We start from the raw sequence: 23,438 nt of genomic DNA, 5'->3' as shown, positions 1-23,438 counted from the left end.
CTTGATTTAATTTAAAAGGTATACCCTGTTTATATGCTACATATTTTAAGAACTTGTGTTGAACTGTCTCAATTTTTGATACGTAAATATTATAAGATGAAGACCATACACAAGAACAATACTCTAGATGGGGTCTGACTAAAGAACAATATAGTAATTTAATTGCTTTAATATTCTAAAAGTCTCTAGTAAATCTTTTTATAAAGCCAAGCATTTTTAAAGACCTTGAAATTATTGACATACAGTGTGTAAAAACCAAATGGAATGAATTCATTATTTACATAGGTTACTGTACATATTTATAAAAAAATCCCGAAACACGTCAAATTTAAATTATAATTTGACATTCTTTAACGTGAAAATGCAACCCCTACCTTCAAACCCCTTAGAATGACAGGTACAACCTCCAATTTTAAAAATAGGAAGTATAGGCTTGTGATATATCGTTTGAAAGATCTTCTCTTCAAAAATTTTGTCGCTTTCAAGTTTATTAAGATTAATTAAGATAAAATAAATTAAAATCATGTGGTTACCGAAATTCGCTACAATATAATCAAAAACTAAAATGTAATGCAAAACGTAATAAAATGTAGAACACGAAAAAGAACTATAAATGCTAATGAAGTAGATATTCAAAATGTTCACCGCGAACGTCTTGGCAACATCCTAATCTCAAATAAAACTGTCTTCTAACATTATTTAACATAACAGGCGTGATCGATCTAATCGCAAGCGTTATTCGTTCTTTTAAGTAATTTAAATTAGAAGGTTTACTTTTGTACACATGGCTCTTCACACATCCCCATAAAAAGAAATCTAATATTGTAAGATCAGGTGATCGCGCTGGCCATTCAATCGATCCTCGCCTCCCTATCCACCAATTGGGAAATATTGTATCGAGGTACTGCCGGACATTAAGTTGGTAATGTGGTGGTGCTTCATCCTGCTGAAACCATATCGTATTCGCTGGAACTTGAGGGTTTCCTGGATCAGGATATAAATTTGCCAACGTTGGAATGACATCATTTTGAAGTAGTGCCAAATAATTATTGCCATTCAAGTTGCCCTCAATGAAAAAGGGACCAATGATATTGTTTCCTACAATCCCTGCCCAAACATTAACCTTTTGAGGGTATTGAGTGTGTTCTTCTCTCATCCAGTGAGGATTTTCCGTGGCCCAGTAGCGGCAATTTTGCCGATTAGCATGAGCGTTAAGTGAAAAAGTACACTCATCAGAAAACATAACGTCTTCTAATTGGATAATATTGTTATCCAACATGTCCATCATTTGCTCACAAAAAAAGTTCTCCTATCAAAATCGTCTTCCATGAGCTCCTGAGTAGGTATCATCTTATAGGGATGCAATTTATTTTCTTTTAATATGTTTACTATAGATGTATGGCTAGCATTGAATGTAGTGGAAACCTGTCTACTCGATGTATGTCGATTTTCCTGAAACTCAAGCAACCATCTAATTTGAGTTCATCACTCAGTGCATTGGAAGCTGCTTTTTTTATCTGCCTTATATGACCAAACTCGCGAAACTGCTTCTCTATTTTACTTATTGTTCCTTGAGATATAAGCGGTAAATTAGGAAATTTTTCATGAAATAGGCGAGTTACTTCCTGTTATGTTCGGGTGGTTTTTCCGTAACCAATCATTTGTAAAACTGTTATTTTATGCATTTCCGTTAATCTAACCATTTTTTAGAATTGAATTAAACGAACTTTTTACTTAAATTAAAATACTGACAACTAAAATAAAACAATTTACTAATGCGTGTTAAAATAACTTTGCCACGAAAATTCTTTAAAGTTTTTTAATGGTTACGATCTAAAAACCACATTGCTATGGTTTTTGTTCACTTTTTCATTATCAAGACCTAAACGGAAAATAAGTTTTGAGTATATTTTAGCGAATTTCGGTAACCACATGATTTTAATTTATTTTATCTTAATTAATCTTAATAAACTTGAAAGCGACAACATTTTTGAATGGAGAATGAAAAGACCTTTTAAACGATATATCATAAGCCTATACTTCCTATTTTAAAAATTGGGGGTTGTACCTGTCATTCCAAGGGGGTTGAAGGTAGGGGTTGCATTTTCACGTTAAAGAATGTCAAGTTATAATTTAAATTTGACGTGTTTCGGGATTTTTTTATAAATATGTACAGTAACCTAAATAATGAATTTATTCCATTTGGCTTTTACACACTGTATAATGCGATTCAAGTAAAAGTTTAGAGTGTAAATTAATTTCCAGATCACGAATTTCGGTAACCCAGTCAACAAGAATGTTCTGTCTATTATATTTATATTCCATTGAGTCTCTCTATCGTCCAAAAGAAACAACATGACACTTGGATGCGTTCAGGGACATGGCATTTAACACTCACCACACACTCAACCGATCGAGATCGTATTGAAGATTAACACAATCTTCTGTATTATTTATAATTGTGTAGAACTTTAGATCGTTGAAAAAAAGAGGTGAACTAAGCTGAAAGCAGTGGTGTATATCAATAATGAATATGTTAAATAACAGGGGTCCCAAATGAGAACCCTGGTGTACTCCTGAATGAACCTTAATTTTACTGAAAACAAAATCCCTGATACGCACCATCTGAACTCGTAAGTATGTTTCCAGCAATTTAAGAAGTGGCCCATCAACACTCATTTTTTTAAGTTTAACTATTAAAATATTATGGTTGACCCGATCAAATGCCGATCCATGGCCTTCCGAAGGCCATGGAAACTCTCCATGGCCTTCCTTAGAAAGTCCACAAACACTAGTATATTACATTTAGTTGTTGACCAATTGTTGGTCTACTAGCCGTTTTTCAAGTGAAGCTTTAAGATAGTCACATACAAAACTTTTAAATATCTTTGGTATTACACTAATTATACTAATGGGCCTATAATTATTCACCAATGAATTATCTTCCGCTTTAAAAATCAGTATTAGAAAACTATTTTTCCAGCATTCTGGAAATTCACCCTTATTTAAGGATAGATTAAAAATGTGAAAAAGAGGTCTGAATAATATAAAACAACAACTCTTGCTTGGAAAGCTGAAAGGCAATCCATCAGGATCAGGACCCTTATTCACATCCAGTTCTGATAATTTTAAATAAGTATCAGATATAGTTATGTTAAAAGCAGTCAAGTAAGTAAGACCAAGTGAAGGTAAATCATTGGGTATGTCACATATCTGAGTGGAATAGACTGTAGAAAAATATTCTTAAAAAAGATTTACAATATCTGGTTCGTGACTGAATTCAACACCACTATAACTCAACACAGCGGGCAGGGAAGGCTTTCAAATCTGTGAATTTACAAACGACCAAAATACCTTCAAATTATTTCCTAGTGATAATTCTGTTAAATAAATATAATTTCTGTAGCCTTCAGCTTTTAATAATTTATAGTTGGCCCTCAGCTGAGAAAAAGGGCGATGAACCATAAGTGATTTAGATAAAAGATACTTTTTGTGTACTTTCTTTTTCTCAACTATGAGATCCGCTAACTCTGGTGGGAACTAAGAAAATCTACGTTTTTAATGCCTTTTTAGGGGGATAAATAATTTTATAGCTATAATTCTATAGTAAATTATATCATAAAAAATATTCACAACTTGATTCAGTGGTTTTCCTAAAAATAAATTATCCCAACAGAACTGTGATAAAAAATCAGTTGTTTTCATATAGTCATCCGACTTAAAGTCCCTATAGAAACCATCACTAACCAAACCATATAGGGTCACCTTTTGGTCATCTTTATCTCAAATTCCAGTGGTGGGTGGTGCATACCCTCAGAACAGCACCAAATCAAGAATATTACCAGTGGAATTCACAATAGTGTTGGACTGAAACAAATTGTGGTATGCACACATACCAGACACAACCTGCAGGGCTTCAACTTCAGATGCTGTGGCAGCTGGTAGAGGAATTGTTGTAGAGCACATGTCATTTGAAAACCATTCACAGTTTGGTAAATTGAAGTCAGCAGTCAGATAATAGTGTGCCGATGGATAAACTTCAGCTATTTGTTCTTTTAAGTTTCACAAAATATGGAATATTTCTCAAATGTAGACTTTGACGGAAAATATGCTGTTTCTATAATAAACTAATTTGCACCTTCAGTCACCAAGACAAAAAGTTGTTCGATTGCCAGGTTAACTGTTAAAGAGCCACTATTGAAGCTCTTATAAACTGCAATAATAACTACAACTTGTTTCGCTGGAGCGATCAGTTCTATATCTGTTGAGGTCAAAAAGCTGCAGCTCTTAATTAGCATAGTTACATATCAACCAAGTCTCGTTGAATATAATAATACTGTAATGAGACTAGGATACATTCATAAATAAACTGTCGAGCTTAGTTCTTAGACTTCCTACATTTTGAAAATAAAACCAACCCTCCAGGTGAAGACTGTGTTAGTTTTTTGCCATTATTCCAGTTCTGTTTAAGTGCTTAATAAATAAATTTTGTTTAACCTTTCTTTCTGTTTCCTTAAGTTCACTCTCGATAGTGTTTAATGCAGTTCTTTGGTGTGGGATCAGATCTGAATCGATAAAAACCTTTAATGAGCTATCAACATTTCTTCTATTTCTGAGTATTGACAGATAGTCATGATGGTGACGAAGGACAATTCTGTATGAACGGAATCCATTTTTGTTTTTTTTTTCCAATTTGTGCAGCCTCAACAATATCAATAGCTGAGTTCATTAATCCAGATAAGAGGGATTTAGTTTTGTTTAAATCATCATTCCAACCATAATTCTTCTTCTTCTTCAAGTGCCCTGTCCGTTGCGAACGTTGGCTATTAACATGGCAATTCTGATCTTATTTGCGGCGCTTCTGAATAGTTCGACCGATGTGAGCCCGAACCACTTCCTCAGATTTTGGAGCCACGAGTGTCTTCTCCTGCCTGGCCCTCGCTTACTGTCTATTTTTCCCTGGACAATCAATTGCAGTAGACGGTACTTATCGTGTCTCAATATGTGGCCTAGATATTAGGCATATTAAACATCTTAATGTTGTTGGATCTTTGCTGTCTTTTAATCATTTCGCTAATCACGATCAATTACATGATTGATCTGTTGTATTTTGTTCCATGGGACCAGTTGTTTGAGGCATTCTTATATCTTTCAGACTGGATATTTCAGATAGAATTTCAGATCGAAGTTCATTAGCTTATCTAAAAAGAACCATTCAAAGAGTCTAGCTCCTTTTGAAGGGACTTTATTTCTTCTATCATGTGCATGATCTGCTTAGTAGTGTCCTTTATGCACGCAACTTCACTCTTCAAAACATCTACTCGTGCTGAGAGCCCAATCAAATTCTTAATTTTGGGAGTAAAATCCTTGAAAACATATGGTATTATTCTACTTGGCATTACTATTGCTCTGATTTCTGTAGTACTTACATTGGAACAATTTCTACACAATACCAACTTAATGTAATAATCACAAGAAAAACCAAAGACATCGATGGAAGATTTTGTTTCCTTAAAAATGCATGATTTATTGCATCTATCACATGTGCCTGACATAGGTTAGAATTTTAAAACTGCACAACCTTTTGTCTTCTTCTTCTTCTTCCTTCTTGTATGTAAGCTTTAAAGCCTGTTTCTTCTTTAATATTAGCCGGCTAAATTGTTTCAATTGTCGCACCATCTTTTTCTTTGTCTGCCAGTACTTCTTCATCCATTTGATGACTTATCTCGTGCTATTCGTACTATTCTATCCTCTGCCATTCTATTAATGTGTTCGTTCCACTTCTGTTTCCGTTTTGTCACCCATCGATTTATATCTTCTATATTGCATGCTGTTCTTATGTTTTCGCTTCTCTCCCTATCTAACAGACTTCTCCCTAATATTCGTAGAAGTATTTTCATCTCTGTTGTTTCTAGTAGTCGTCTCGTTTTAGATGTGTCAGGTCTTGTCTCCGCCGTATATGTTAATATAGGTCTAATTGCTGCTTTATAGATTCTTGTTTTTGTGTCTTGTCCTATGTGTTTGTTCTTCCAGAAGAGATCCCACCGCTTTACTTGCTTTTAAGCTTTGTCGTACTTCATCTTTAACATCTCCGTAACTAGTGCGTATCTATTCATAGATATCTAAACCTTGCTTTCTGCTTTATTATTTTCCCATCAATTTCGATTTTACATCATAGTGGATATTTAGATGTTGTCATACATTTGATTTTTTCCGCTTTTATTATCATATTGTATTTCTTGGCTGTTGTATTAAAGATGTGTTAATCTTTGGAGCTTGTCTTCTGTCTCGGCGATTAATGCGGCGTTGCCTACATAACATAATATTTGGATTTTTTTGTTCCCCATTCTGTAGCCATGACTCTTACGTACGGCTTGTATTATTTAGTCCATTATTATATTAAAGAGAAGAAGGCCTAATAAGTCACTCTGTCTGACTCCGCTTTGTACTGGTATACACTCTGTTAGTTTTCCATTTATTTTTGCCTGTATTCGAATATGGAAGTAGATGTTTTCGATAATTTGTGTAATATTGATTGGTATGCTTCTTTTATGCAGTAGGTGTAAGACGTCTTCGACTTGGATGCAATCGAAAGCCTTTGTCAGGTCTATAGAACATAGATATGTTGGTTTATTGTACTTGATGGGCTTTTCTGCGATTTGTCTTAGTACAAATACGACATCTACACAGGATCTTCCGGATCTGAATCCTCGTTGTTTATCTGATAAAGTTGTTAGTTTATTGAATTTGTTGGTTAGGACTTTTGTGATAAGCTTAAGTGCGGTGTTCAGTAGATTTATACCGGAGTCTTCTTTATCTCCTTTCTTGAACATTGGTATGCGTCTGGTACCTTGCAGTGCAATATTAGTTTTTGTATAAGTTTTGTCATGTCTAGGGTTATACTTTCTCCTCCGTGTTTTAGAAGTTCGCTGGTTAATACGTCTGGTCCTGGTGACTTTCTATTTTTGAGTGAATTTATGGCTATTTCTACTTCCTAAAAACTTTCGTGTTTTCTATTCTTTCTATTTCGTGTTTTAATTCAGGTATGCTATTTATTATTTTCCTTTGCTTTCTTACTTTGCTTTCCATCAGGTATCTTTCCCATTCGTTTGCTGGTATGTTATTGTATTTCTATAATTCTGCCATTTCTGTCCGTTGGTTTTTATGAATCTCCATATTTTTTTTTGTGTATCGTAGAACTTGCTTTCCATCCTTTTTGTAAACTGTTTCCAGTGTTCATTTTTTGTTCTTCTTACCAACTGCTTAGTTTTTGTTGATTTCGTATCCTTCTATATGTGTCTCGAGGTTCCGGGGTATTTGATGTTTTGTACCGTTCGCGTCATAAAAAACTGGTACAACTCTTGTAACCAAAAATCGTGTTTTTAAGTTGTGTACGTTGATCTTGTCACATGTGTCATTCTAATTTCTAGGGCACTGTTGCCAGTTCAACGAAAATATTATATGAAACCAGCTAAAATCAGGGCTGTGCGACAGACCGCCAGTTTTGAGTATACTAAAAACTAAAACATTATCGAGCATTCTCTATGAGTCAGTCACATTTATTTAAACATGCATCCTAAAAAATTCTCCTATTACTATTGTAATTTTTCATAATCTCAATTAAGTACCCACACATTGATTTGTGTTTTATTATAATCTATGAAAATTTTTCAATTCAAAAATAATGATAGATAATCAATCTAAACATAACTTTAAATTATTATAATAAAACATTACAGTGAGATATTGGATTGTAACTGTCACGTTTTGAAAAGCGTTTTTTCGTCCCGGATATTTTATAGTTTATAATACGTAGGATAAAGTATAATGTTAATTTTTCACATTTATTGTTCTTGTAATAAATAATAATTTAATCTTGGTAATTTGCCTGTTACTAAACTTATTGACACAAAATACAGTTCGTGTTCGGTAGGTAAATGAAGTATAAAATTACAGTAGATGCATTCCAATGTTCCCTTCAAACATTTTGGATATTAGCTCAACCCTATCTTTGGTTATTAAATTTATTAGATACAGTTTTTTGTTGTTAATAATAAAAATAATACCTATCTAAAAACTTTATACATTTTTGAACGTTATTTTTTATATTTAGATTTTGTGCAATTCCGTTATCTGTGATGGCAACAACGAATTGATTCACGGATCATTGTATCCAGTCTGAACACAGGTTTACATTGGGAAAAAAAAGTGTACCAGTTTTATATGACGGGAAGTGTACTTTAAGTAGGCCTCTCATTTCTCTTTACATTTTTTTTATTTCTTTTCTGAACTATTGTGTATTGTTGTTGTTTCTTTTGTTCAGTATTACTTTGCGTTTATTTAGAGCTTCTGTTGCTGCTTCTTCAATGTTGTTTTTAATTTTCTCCCAACTCGCGTTTATATCTTCGAAGTCGTCTATTCTTCGAATTTTTTCTCGGTGATTTTCCTTAGAAAATGTTTTGGTATTATTTGCATTCTTATTCTTTGCTAGTACTAGTTTTTGTTCAATCCCTGCGTCTGCTGAGCTTAAAGTTCGGATATCTAGAATTGGTTTTGGGTGGATTTTTCTATTAGTGACTATAACATTAATCATAGATTTGTGCCTACTGGAGTTTTCAAATGTATATTTATACTGAAGAATATGGAACATATGGTGGAAAAATGTATTATTGATTCTCAGTTTGTTAAAGGCCCGGAAATTAGCCATGAGTTCTCATTTGCGTTGACGTGGTTTCTTGACATAAGGTTAGTTCGACTGTACATTTTTTTATTATATTCTATCTAAGTCACTTAAATATAAGTGATCTGTACACTGTTTTCAATATAACTGTATTTAATCAGGAGGTTATGTTGATTGTTCGTTTATGTTTTTGTTGTAAGAATTTTTAGTGTTTTAATTAATTTAAAAGGCTCATTTTATTGTGTAAGCAGCCTTAATTGGTTCCTTCTCATGTTTGCTATCCATACAAATGAAATTAATTATGTGATTACAATAAATTATATTATTTCTTGTAATCACATTATTATTATATAAAGGCAAACGTTAGATAATTATTGGACCAAAAACAATAATTTTACCATAATTCACATTATATGGTAATTATTAAGGCAATTATAATTTATCAGCAGCTAAATAAATCCAAAATACTATCTAAATATATGATCGAGATAAAAGTCAATTATATTCAATTATAGTCAATCTATTTCTGTGAATCTCAATCGTAATTTTTAAGATAAATTAAAAAAGTAAAGTATTAAGATCTTAGTATAAGTACTGAGATGGCAATCAGACCTAATATCTTAAAAATATAATAAGTAGCAGTTTTTTTAAGTATCATTCAGAAGAAAAGTAGCAAAAAGCATATCAAAAACTAAAGACCCATTAGTCTACTACCAATCATTTACAAGATATTCACAAAAATAGTCAACCAACAGATTAACAAATACACTAGATGTTGCCTAGCCAAAAGAGCAAGCTTACTTCAGAATAGGACTCAGAAACATGGATCATATTCATACTCGTCGAGAACTAATGAGTAGAGCAAAAGAATATGCTTATGCCGCTACCGCTAAATTTATTTAGAGAAGAGTTTCGATTCTATATATATATATATATATATATATATATATATATATATATATATATATATATATATATATATATATATATATATATATATCCCATGGCAGAAATAGAAGCTTCAACCAACCAAGACATTGATAAACCGTACTTCAGCAAATATATTCAGACAAGCAAAAGCTGAGGTAAAAATTGATTAAAATACTTTAGAATTTTCCACTACTAGAGACGTCCGACAAGATGACGCAATATCACCAAAGCTCTTTCCTGCAACTCTAGAAATATATTCAGCAAAAGTAACTGGCAGATATAAGGCCTGTCCATTGACAGAGAATACATCAGCCATCTAAGATTTGCAGACGACATCGTTCGTATTGCTAATAATTCTTCAGGACTACAAGAACTGATAAGCGACCTATATGCAGCTATAAATGAAATTAGCATAAAAATGATCTTGACAAAAATAAAATCCATGTACAATGAGCTAGTGGATGTTTAACTTTTAAAAGTAAACAACACTCCACTTAAGACAGTAGACGAGTATGTATACCTAAGACATTTAATACACATATCTGGCTCCTAACTACGACAAGTCTACAAAGGAATGAAAATCGCTTGGGTATCTTTTGGTAAAATGCAGTTCTATTTAAATCCAGAATGCCACTCTACTTGAAGGAAAGAGCATTCGATCAGTGTATACTACTAACCATGAGACATACTGCTGCGAAATATATATATATATATATATATATATATAATATATATATATTATATATATATATATATATATTAATATATATATATATTTATATATATATATATTATATATATATATATATATATATATATATATATATATATATATATATATATATATATTGATATGATATGGGAGAAATAAAAATGTTTAAAGAAAATAATTTATAAGTTATATACTAGATAATTTTAGATATAACAAGTATTTGGTTATTTTAAGAAGTTATATACTAGAGAATTTAATAAAAATTATTTATGTGAGGGCATTTTTAAGAAATTAGCATATAATAATTGTAAAAGTTGTATTTTAGTAATTATAATGTGGTAGATATATTTAAGTGAGCCATGTGACTAGGCAACCAACTATACATGTGAATGATAGACAGATATACATACTCTGAAGTGACGTTTAAGAATTTTTACGAATATAAGTGGGGTTATAGTTGTTTAAAATGTGTAGTTTATTAAATTAGAATGTTAAGTTACTAATTTAATTATATATTCTGATCTGAAAAGCCTAAATGTAAACAAAATTATCAATAGAAAATTAAAGAATTCTCCAGAATGCAGAATTTGACCTTTGTTGTCGGTAGAACATTCTGGAAATAATGGTGATGTCTGTGGATCCAACAAATATTTTTTTTCGAGAACATCCATATAGAAGAAATAGAACTAAATCGAACATGACTTCTTACCAGATGGTTCTGGAAGATTGAAAAGATATAAATACCCGTGATTTGGATTCAAGATGGCCAGTTTCTTATGAAAGTTAGTAGAAGATAGACTCATTAAGTTAGTGAAGTCAATTGTTCAGAATTTTCAAGATAGTGCAGTCAGAAAAGTTTTAGTAAGAAAGTAGGTCCAGTCCATTCAGTTACAAATAGTCCAATTGTTCAATATAGTGAGTTAAATGAAGATTAAAAATTATGCATATATTTTAATGCATATTTATAATTATACACAAATAATTATTGAAGATTAAAAAAGTAATAGTATAAATCAACTTATAATAATTGGATATTGGTATATTGAAAAGAAGAATAAATATAAATGCTGTTTGCTGGTTTGCTTGGTGGTTTATAAATGTTGGTGAAGAAAAATATATCTTAAATTGGTAGAAGCTGATAATTGGAAAAAGTAATTTCACAAAAAACAAGGATAACCGAAGTACGAAGACATTCAGTGGTGATTAGAATCTATATAGTGGAAAACAGTTCATTTAGGCATTCAGTGAAAGAAAGGTACAAAATTTTGTTAATATAATTTAGTTAGTGTCATAACAATTTCAATTTTGAAGATAATTTGTTTAAATTTTACATTGTCTATAGAATTTAATTAGTTTTATAAGAATATCAATTTAAAGATAGTTTATTTTAAATTTACATTGACTAGGTTAGATATATATATGTGTGTTTCATAATAGTTATAATAAAGATAATTTAAAAAAGTACCTACAAACTAATTCTTTGAGAACCGCGATATAAAACCCTATATTATTAAAAATACTCATTGCTCATCATTCAAACAAACAATACATCATAACAATATATATATATATATATACATATATAGGTTGGTCCTTAAGTAATTGTACAAAAACAAACAGTAAATTTTACACTTTAAAATATTACGATTTAAGCCAACTTGCTTTAATAAAATGTTGATATTAAGACACAGGGTGTTAAAGTGGATATTTAAAATTATATTTTTCGCTCTAACTTTTATGTTTGTCAAGATAGACTTATAAAAATTGACAAATAGGTGCTCTTGAGTATGAGAAATTATAATTTTATGCATATTTTGATGAAGCTTTGAATAGAGGGAGCCACTTCTGCCACATATTTGGCATAAATTTGCGCTTAACTTACTTGCTTTTCAAGTTAGCGCTAATTTTGTTAAAAAATATTAAAAATATATTATTTAAACACAAAAAATGTATAGTTGTTTATAACTTTAAAACTATTAACTGCATAATAATTCTTTTTGTTGTAATATTTGTTCGATAAAGCACTGAATACCTTTGGAAAAGCATAACTAATAGTTTATTCTTATAAAAACAACTTTAAAATGGTAATGTTACATCACAAAATGCTTTGTTATGGCTGATAAATGTCTTATTGAAGCGAAGCTTCTATCTTTTTGTTTTGGTGCTATATCCGTATTCAGACGTTGGCCGTCATCATGTTTACAATTTCCTGAAACTTTTTTCTATCGTTTCTATAAGATTCTATACTGGCGTATAGAAGCTTTTCTTCTACTACTATAGAGAAAACTTTTTCTCTATAGTCAAATGCTGAGTCAAGCGTCATGGAAAAAGCGCCACATTTTTAAAAGCTTCTCTGTCTTTTGCAACGTGGAATAATTCGTCTACAGTCATGTTTGTCCAGTTTCGAATATTCCGCAGCCATGACCTCCTCTTCCTACCTTTTTCCCTTTTTGCCATTGACTCTACCCTGCATGATGACCTGCAGAAGACTATATTTATCATTTCTTCTCTACGAGTAGTGTCACGAAATAACGGTCTTCACATCGGTCCTTCAATTCGTTTCTAGTCATCATATATTTTTTAATGGTAGCTGTTATTAAATTTCTTATAAATTATATTTAAATTTCAATCAAATTTTAAACATCTTATTTATTTTATATAATAATTGAATTAACTATCAAAGTAATGATCAAATATCAAATTTATATTTTATTGATAATTTAATATTTAGTCTTTTGACGGGTCTGTCAGAAGTAAACAACGTATACTTTGTTGATATGGAAGCAGATGGCGCTACTAGCACACATAATAATTTACCGAATTATTATAATATCATATACTTTGTTTTAAATATCAATAATAAATAAGTAATAAAATTACTTTAACAAATTTAAAAAATAATATTTTAATTTTAAAAATATAGAAAACAGTATGAAGTTTCGCGCCAGTCTACAGTACCAGCTACTGTACCTACCACCTTTTTTTAAGCCAGTTTTGATGTCATTAGATAACCCCAATGTATTACGGGGCATTTTAACATAGTAGCTGATGTTACTAATGCTTTTGATAACTAAAAATAAGTTGTTTTGATTAATGAGTGATTTTTATTTATTTTGGTTTATTAAAGAAAAGCCGAAAATACCGAGGCATATTAATTTTTTTTAATATGGATATGAGAGATATGATTGCTATTTATTGTCAGGAACACTTTAGCTAGCGTGCAGCAATAAGGGAATATTTAGAAAGTTACCCAAACCAGCTGCAAACTAATTACCAAACCTTTAAATATCTAGTTTGGTATTTAGGCAAAAGTGGTTTATTTCGTCCTAAACGTGACAACTTATGCCGACAGCATACAACAGCCAACAGTTTTAAAAATCCTGTAGCGTGAGCATTTTGACCATTACCATTTTATACCTGTGCAAAATCTATTACCAGTAGATTTACCTTTAAGATGCAGATTTGCAAATGATATCCGAAACAGGCAAAATCTTGACCACTGTTTCATCGATAGAATATTATTTACGGACGAAGCAACATGATGTTTTTAATTTAAGGAACAATCATTTTTGGGATACTAAATATCCTCATCTTAAGACAGAAAGGCATTTCCAACATAAATTTTAAATAAACATGTGTCAAATCATTGGTAATCATTTTTTTTAGAGCCATGTGAGTTACTTCGTAATTTAAATGGTGAGATCTATTTATATTTTTTTACAAAATCAAAATTTTGCAAGAATTGCCATTTAACTTAAGGCAAAATATGTTGTTTATGCAAGATGGTGTACAACCACATTATACGATGACAGTGAAAATATACTTAAATACCAACTTTCATTAAATTGGAATGGTCGTGGTAGTCATTTTCCTTGGCCACCACGTAACCCAGAATTTAATCCTTTCGATTTTGGTGTATAGAACACAATGACACAGCGTGTTTATAAGAACCCCATAACATTCGCAACCAACTTTGGAAAGAAATAATTACTGCAGCAGTTTCTTTTGAACCAACGATGCTATTTAATATGAGACGATCTTTTATGGACAACTACATTGAAGAAAATGGTGGACATACCGAAGACCTACTTTGACAAGAAGTTTAATATTATTTAGTTTAACTATTTCTTAATATGTTTTGTAAATGAAACGTTTTGATTATGACCTCAATTTAATATAAAACGTAAAATGGTTGATTTTTTTTATTAGATTTTGTTGATTAGTCCTGAGGAAACCAAAAAAAGTATGGTACGATTGAGGTCACTAAGCTCACTTAGAATGTCTTTTAATGTTGCAGGTAACTGTTTATGTTGTCTTACGAATGCATACAACGGACACTACACTAATAAGTGATGTACTGTTAGATCACTATCACATGCGTAACACAAAAGTTTGGGTTGCTTCTCTGGTAAGAAATTTGCAAGGTTATCGACTCTTTCATTTTCTTTTATTCCACAATGTGAAGGGGTCCAAAAAACTGAACAGTTTGATGACTGATTTGGTACATCATGAGTTACGACTTAATTAAACCTAATATAGAGAGGCGAATTTCCTTTAAAATGTGTTTCTTGCAAACATAGGATAGATGGATGAAATTTATTTATAAGAATTTTAAGATCTTCTAAATGGGTGTGGTACCCATTTAGGTTCCATTGAATAATATAATTAAAAATAGTTTAATTATTAAGTCTCCGGAGAGAAATTTATAGGATTATCGGTAGAAATATTATTTAAAATGTGTTTCGTAACTTTGATTTTAATTCTAAAACAACGGAATTTAAGATATCTTGGACTTAACATAGGATGTATTTTCTTTAGAAAGTCTATGAATCCTTCGATATGCTCTGCGTAAGTTCTGGCGTCACTGTGAGGATCTGAATAAAAATGCGAAAAAGTCAATAAGTGTCTCCTGTGTTAAGTATTCATTGTTAGAGTTTTGTTTAAAGAATTTACTGGTGCATTTGGTAAGATCTTCTACTAGGTTTTTGTTGTTTTCTTGTTGAGTTTTTAGTTTTTTGCTTCGTAGCTTTGGTTCAACAAAGGCATTTACGTTATCTCTTATTGGGGGGAATATGATTTCAGATACCTTTCGTTTTGGGTGTTGGAATGACAATGTATCTTGATCATAGTATCCATTTGAGTCTTATTGGGTAGGGTGCAGTTTATCGGAGTATACTTATTTCATTAAGAATGTTCACGCCTCTATCTAATTCAAGTTTATTGTATGCATTTTTACAATCCGGCAACATAGTGGCGTAGGGAGATATATTATGCCATATGTGAAGATAAGACGAGTCCCTTAAGGCACCCCAAAGACGACAGACGGCACTCAAATACGAGACGAGATCGGTGAAACAGCATTCAGAGCGAGCGGACATAATACTTAATAAGCGTTTATATATTGTATTGTGTAATTCAAAATAAAATCAGTTTTGTTTTCGCACGGAGTTTGATTATTAACCAGCGGCACAAGCGAAGTGCATATCAAGCAAATCCATGGTCTATTCGAGCCGAATCATCAAATTTTTGTGTTAAAACAGTGTAAATTCACCGAATTCCGAACTCATATTTGTGTCATCATATTAGCGGGCGAAATAGTGCATTCATAGTGGCCCGAGCGCGTTATAGACTGTCGAACGTTGTTCTTAAGACAGTTACATAATTGGACAACTGGGGGTTTAAAATCTGTGAAGACCTGAGGCGAAGATTCTTGGCGCCAGGAGGCTAGAGCTGTTACAATAAACATACAATATTTTGGTGAGCATATCCATTTCACATTTCCTTTTATTTATCAGTCTTTGTACCTTTATTCTGCACATGTGATAATTCTGAGAACGTTAGGGTCGAATATCAAGCGATTTATATTCTGTTTCTGTTTACTGTATAATTCATTATAAAATTATGGAGAATTTAAAGCGAAAAAGGGGCGGTTTTAAATGCAAACTCACAATATTTTCGAAATTTATATTAGCGTTAAATGATAAAATAACTAAGGGTGAAACGATTTCAGATTTAGAAGTATTACAGGCTATTGAAATGGTAAATAATATAGAACATTTACAGGGCGAATTCGATGAAGTTCAGGGGCAAATAGAAAATACGGTTCAATTTGAATTATTAGAGGATGAATATACGGAACGCGAAGAATTCTATAACAAATATTATTCACAATTAGCGGTAGCGCGAAAAATCATTCGCGATAATCAACAAGTAGCTTGTATAGAAAGCGATAAAGCAAGTGAGCGCTCTAAGAATTCATATACAGGGCATTGTATTGAGCTTAAACCTATCGAGTTACCAAAATTTGATGGTAATTATAATAATTGGTTAGATTTTGCAGATCTTTTTGAATCTTTAGTTAACAGAAATGAGTACTTAGACAATATAAGGCGTTTTCATTATTTACGAAGTTCATTACAGGGCGGTGCGGCGCAGGTAATACGAACATTAGAGTTTACCGCCGAAAACTATGCAGTTGCGTGGAAATTAATTAGGGAAAGGTACGATAATAAGAGATTATTAATTTCCAATCATATCAATGCCTTATTTAATATAGAGCCAATACATAAAGAGTCATCTAATAGATTGCGGCAATTAGTTGACATTTTTTCGAAGCATTTATACGCGTTAAAGCAGCTAGGGCTACCTACTGATTCGTGGGACATACTCCTTATTCATATTATTTCTTGTAAGTTCGATACATCGACTTTACGCGCATGGGAGAATAGCAAAACACATAATGAAATTCCTAGTTTTGATGATTTTAAAACGTTTTTAAAATCAAGGGCGGACCTCTTAGAATCTCTTGAGGTAAATCAAGCTGAAAAACAAAATACACGGAATATTTCTCAGGCGGGCGCTTATTCACGGAATACGAAACATTCACATAACATTCGCGGTCTATATTCATCACAGGGAACTTTAAATAAATCGGATAATACACAGTGTTGCCCTATTTGCAAAAGGGAACACAACATTTATCAATGCGGCGAATTTTCAAAACTTTCATCTAGGGACAGGTTTGATAAAGTAAGACAGGTCAATCTTTGCACGAATTGTCTTAAACCTGGACATTTCTATAAGCGGTGTAGACAATCAACATGCAAGAAATGTGCGTCAAAACACCATACGTTATTGCATCCAGATAGGTCAAGCGAACAGAACGCAGCTTTAGTTCATCAACCGGTAGAAAACGCGAGCGATATACGATCTGCAGATAATATACAAGGTAGTTTAAACACTACCAATTTGTCAGTTTCGGCAGTTAGCGCTGCAGATCAAACTATACTGTCCACAGTATTAGTTAATATTTTTGACAGCCAAGGTAAGGCATACATAGTGCGAGCTTTGTTAGATTGCGGTTCACAAAGCTCATTCATAACCGAAAATTTATGCGATAAACTTAGATTAAAAACGACAAGCGCGAACATATCAGTCATGGGCATAAATAATATTGCATCTCCCGTTCGATTGAAATGCGAAATAAATATACAGTCGCGTAGCGATATAACTTTTCATAAAACTTTAAATTGTTTCGTAATACCAGAAATTACGGGGTGCGTGCCGGCATCTGAATTAAACATTAGCGATTTGCGCATACCTAAACATTTAAAATTAGCGGATAATTATTTTCATAAACCACAAAAGGTCGAATTGTTGATAGGGAGTGATCTATTTTGGCAAATACTGGGCGCAAACAGAATTAGTTTAGGTAAAAATAAACCATTCATGCAAGAAACAATGTTTGGCTGGATCATAGCAGGGCCATATATCAGCCAAAACAAAGCATCAGAAAAGCGAATAACTAAGTGTAATTTCACAAACACAATCGAAGTTACAGAACAGCTAAATAAGTTCTGGCAACTTGAAGAGGTTTTCAATGGAGAACCTGCACTCTCGGGCGAAGAAATTGCATGCGAAAAACATTTCAAAGATACGGTGAAACGCGACGCGACAGGCAAATTCATAGTATCATTGCCATTCAGAGAACCGATAAGTTCACTCGGTGATTCATTTCATCAAGCAAAAAATAGATTTTTAAATCTCGAGCGTAAGTTGAATAAAGATGCCAATCTTAAAACTCTTTATAGCGAATTCATTGAGAAATATAAAGAGTTAGGACATATGAAATGTTTATACAGAATTACGGAAGCGGCAACAGACTTTAGGGTAAATACTACATTTTATTTTACGCCACATCATCCAGTATCGAAAGAAAGTTCTTTGACGACACGTGTGCGCTTTGTGTTCGATTGTAGTGCGCCAACTACAAACGGCATTTTATTAAATAGTATTCAAATGGCCGGACCAACCTTACAAAATGATTTATCTCCATTTCTTGATGATCAGGGCATCATGAGAGTAGGCGGGCGTTTAAAGCATTCCAAGTTTACGTATGACAAAAAACATCCCATCATTTTAGCGGCAGATCATATAGTTACGTCGTTAATATTTAATCATTTTCATAAGGATCTTATGCATGCTGGTCCTCAGCTTTTACTTGCAACTATAAGAGAAACTTTCTGGCCGTTATCAGGAAGAAATTTAGCGCGACGTACCGTGCACAAATGTGTAAAATGTTTTAGATTAAAATCTAAATCCATTCAGCCAATAATGGGTGACCTACCTGCCCAGCGTCTCGCAGGTGGCCCACCGTTTATTAACAGGTGTAGATTATGCGGGCCCTTTCTTAATTCGCGATAGAAAGGGTCGAGGTTGTAAACTAATAAAGAGTTACATGTGTCTTTTTATTTGTTTTTGTACGAAGGCCATACATTTAGAATTAGTTACAGAACTGTCTAAGGAATCATTTCTGTTGACCTTTAAAAGATTTATTGCGCGAAGAGGCAAGCCTCAAAAGATGGTCTCCGACAATGGAACCAATTTTATAGCAGCTAGTTCGGAGTTAAAATCGTTAAGAAAATTTTTAGAGCAGCACACTCCCGCGATAAGGGAATCCTTGCTAAAGAATAATATTTCGTGGTCCTTCATACCTCCCTATTCTCCACATTTTGGCGGACTGTGGGAAAGCGGAGTAAGAACAGTTAAGCATCATTTGCATCGGGTTTTGGGAAACGCGCACTTAACGTTCGAGGAATTTTATTCGTTGCTTGTGCAGATTGAAGCTATAATAAATTCCCGACCGATTCATCCTTTATCCTGTGATCCAAATGATCTCTCCCAATTAACCCCTGCACATTTTTTCATAGGAAGACCACTTATTACCAATCCAGATCCAGATTTGCGTCATGTTCCAGTTAATCGGCTCTCAAAATTCCAGCATATTCAGCAGCTTTCTCAGCATATATGGGAACGATGGAACAAAGAATACATCTCCGAACTACAAAAACGCACGAAATGGACTACTACTAACGGTGAAGTTGCGGAAAACACGTTAGTGCTCATAAAAGAGGACAATTTACCTCCATTAAGGTGGAAGTTAGGTCGCGTGATCGAACTTTTACGCGGCAGTGATGGTGTAGCCAGAGTTTTTAGGATAAAGACAGACAATGGTATCATAACTCGTTCTTTTTCCAAGGTGTGTCCGCTACCCGTTTCGGACTAAGTGTAGTTTAAACATTTGAACATTTAGCGTTAGCAGACGATTTTGTTGGCAGTGTTTGCCAAGGCGGGGGCCATGTTCACGCCTCTATCTAATTCAAGTTTATTGTATGCATTTTTACAATCCGGCAACATAGTGGCGTAGGGAGATATATTATGCCATATGTGAAGATAAGACGAGTCCCTTAAGGCACCCCAAAGACGACAGACGGCACTCAAATACGAGACGAGATCGGTGAAACAGCATTCAGAGCGAGCGGACATAATACTTAATAAGCGTTTATATATTGTATTGTGTAATTCAAAATAAAATCAGTTTTGTTTTCGCACGGAGTTTGATTATTAACCAGCGGCACAAGCGAAGTGCATATCAAGCAAATCCAAAGAAGAAATGTTTTATCTTGACGTTTCAGCCTCAGTAAGAGAGGATGGTGTAGAGGAATTTATCGACAAAGGAGCTGATTATTGTACTGTATTTTCAGTCTCAGTAGGAGAGAATTGTGTAGAAGAAATTTTCGAAAGGGGAGCTGATTGGTGTACTTCCCGTAGAGAATTTAGATAAACAGTATTTTGGGTATTGTTTGAACAGGTCTGATTATTTTTATTGGAACACTGAGATGTAAAATGTCCTTGCTGCTTGCATAAGTAGCAAGATTGCTTTAAAAATGTATAGTCGGAATTTCAAGATATGCTTAAATACTAGATTTGAAGTTCATATCCTGAGAAAGTCAATTGGAGTTATTAGATGTATACCTATGTATATGTATATATAAGTTTTTTAGTTGTTCTTCTATATGGCTGTGCAGAATACTTGGACATACGTTGGAAATAATCAATTCGTTCAGTTCGAGTTATTAGTCTTCGGGATTAAATACGTTCTTGATTAATTACTACAATACCATTGTCGTTTGCTAGAAACTCATTGACTGTCTGTTCACTGGTAAATAAGATACAAATACAATCGTTTATAATTTTAGAAATATAATGTATTTTTCTGGGATCCCCTTAACAAGTTACTGCATTAAGATAAACTTTAATATTAGAGTTTGGGAGTAAGTGAAGTAGAGTTGCTTGTTTTTTGTTTGAAAATTTATTTTTAGGTTCATCAAGAGCTCTAGAATATAATTTTGATGGTTGGTTTACAAGTAGATTGCCAGAACTTTCAAAGGTGGAAGATCCCATTTCTGAATCCATTTCCATACTTGGGCTTACTAACCTGAATACGCCCCTGGTGCTTATAATGGATCATTACAGGAAGAACTGGTAGTTAACCTAACGCCAAATCGGAGAAATAATTGTTTAACTTTGATTTGTTATAGATGAAATAGAAAAATCAAACTTACAATTTTTAGTCCAGAAGAAGTAACACTTACACTGCACCTTCGTTTAAATTTTAGATATAAACAAAATTCTACATTTGAAACAAAAAACCATTCCTTATTTTGTCCAAACTAACAAGCTAATATTAAATATCAATTATCGCTAATTGCTAATATGTTTACTGTTCGGAGGTTCGAACGAGAATAGTAAAATTGTTGATGTTAAATCCTATTATTATAGTATTTGTAAAAATCCTGTTATTAGTTATTTTACTGACACATTTATTTTCTTTAATATTTCGTTAAATATTAACTTTAGTTAAAGGCATTTTATACCAAAATTCAGAAGTATTAATGTTTTTGTCTATTTTTCCTTCGTTACTTGTAGTAATTGCGTTAAATCATAATTATCCACCTGATTTGTAAGATGCTATTATCTCAAAAACCATTAACTTTTAAAGTTAATAATTAATTTACCTCTTTTTTGTTAAAATAATGTATCCTTAATATTTTTTAAAACAAATAGCGCTAACTTAAAGAGAAAAAAAGGTAAGCACAAATTTATGCCACATATGTAGCATAATATGTGGCGCCCTCTATTAACTACATTAATGTTTGTATTACATTATAATTTTTCTTACTGAAGAACACCGAGTTGTAAATTTTTATACATAAATGTTCACAAACAAAAGTTTTAGGGCATAATAAAATTTTAGATTTCTACTTTAAGACCCCGTATCTTTCTTAATATCAATATTTTATTAAAGCAAGTTGGCTTAAATCGTAATATTTTAAATTATAGAATCTACTGTTTCTTTTTCTACAATTACTTAAGGACCACCTTGTATATATAAAACTATATATATATAAATATAAAGACCTATCATTATTTGAATTCTTATAAATTTATATTTAAATTGTTGTCTTTTTTGCCGAAAAAGCAACCAAAAAATGGAGCGTAATATTATTTTTATGTCAAGTGTTTTCGTATTATTTAAATTTTTTGTTTATCTAGAAGATTAATATTTACCATGAGAACGTCCAAAATAGTCCTGTATCCTTTATTTCTCCAGTTTAATTGTTGATTCCCTTCGCTTCGTATAAAACCAGCTACGGATCCTTGAACAGACAAATCGTACCATGTTTTGGAAGACTCATTGCAGGTGCTCATTTTGTGACACCAATCTTCGAAATATTTAGCCAATTTTAAAACACTTATATCGTCCTTATATCTCTCATTAATTATATCATTAAACCTAGAAAATTGATACAGCTAATAGAAATATAAGTTTCCTTAATATTAATTTATTATTTATTAATGGATCAAAGAAATGATCATTGGGAGAAGACAGGGATGGCGACCTAAATACACAAGATCACTTATTGGCTGAAGAGCATGAAGCGACAGGCAGCCCTGTCTATTAAAAATCTTTGCCCAGACAATGTTCAGAATAATATTGCAAAAATATAATCTGTTCTTGACCCTCAAAAAGCCAGGGTACTAAAAGCTTTAATACTAATACTAATACAAACATATTCTAACCATATTCTGCATGAAATTTATTGATAATTTTTATGTATAATCAAATTATTGTGAAACAATGTACTTTTTGGCGTTTTTATTTTATCACTGAGAACATAAGGCTTTGAAGATTTATTGGTTTAACGATCTTTTAGAGTTCAGAGTATGCCAAAAACTTTTAAAAGGACGATTTGCAAAAATTAATATATTTGTTGTTTAGATAAATACAAAAAAAAATTAAAAAAATTAATATATTTATAACTCTTGTAAAAATTAGGGCTTTAAAATTTTTCTCAAAGTTGGGTCTTGCATGCTTAATATATGACAAAACTTTCAAAGCAAGTCATTGAATTGTATAAATTTTATTCCATTTGTTTATCTCAAAAAGAATATCCCAGTTTATCCCAGAGACGAAAATGCCACTAAACCTCTAAAAATCATACGAACAAGCTAAATTGCTAAATTGACCATGCAGACCCAATATCCTGTACTGGGAAGACATTTGTATGGGACATCTAATCGTCGGAACTCGCGGAACTTTGGTGCCAGTCAAATTCTCGAATCCTGGGAATTCCTAACCTTTCACGGCTAGACGTCATAACCTCATAAGCCTAAGTGGCTTATGAGAATTTTTACTTCGAGTGTAAGTACCTATCACGGGATCTACATTCGTCTTGTTAGGGTTTTATCATTTATGGCTTATTTCTACATGTT

The 23,438-nt window shown here is 32.4% G+C and overlaps 1 protein-coding gene across 2 annotated transcripts in view; it reads right to left on the bottom strand.

The window, feature by feature from the left end:
• LOC140441323 (spermine oxidase-like) overlaps nt 1-23,438 on the bottom strand; it is a 52,547-nt gene that overhangs the window by 13,415 nt on the left and 15,694 nt on the right. For both annotated transcript variants that reach the window (XM_072531972.1, XM_072531973.1), the window contains exon 3: nt 22,233-22,458. In XM_072531972.1, the coding sequence (XP_072388073.1) occupies nt 22,233-22,458 (226 nt within the window). The remainder of the gene's footprint in view (nt 1-22,232; nt 22,459-23,438) is intronic.

The sequence above is a fragment of the Diabrotica undecimpunctata genome, chromosome 5, assembly GCF_040954645.1.
Source record: "Diabrotica undecimpunctata isolate CICGRU chromosome 5, icDiaUnde3, whole genome shotgun sequence".
Classification (NCBI taxonomy): domain Eukaryota; kingdom Metazoa; phylum Arthropoda; class Insecta; order Coleoptera; family Chrysomelidae; genus Diabrotica; species Diabrotica undecimpunctata.
The sequence above is the reverse complement of the archived record's forward strand: the minus strand, read 5'-3'. Positions and strand labels throughout refer to the sequence as shown.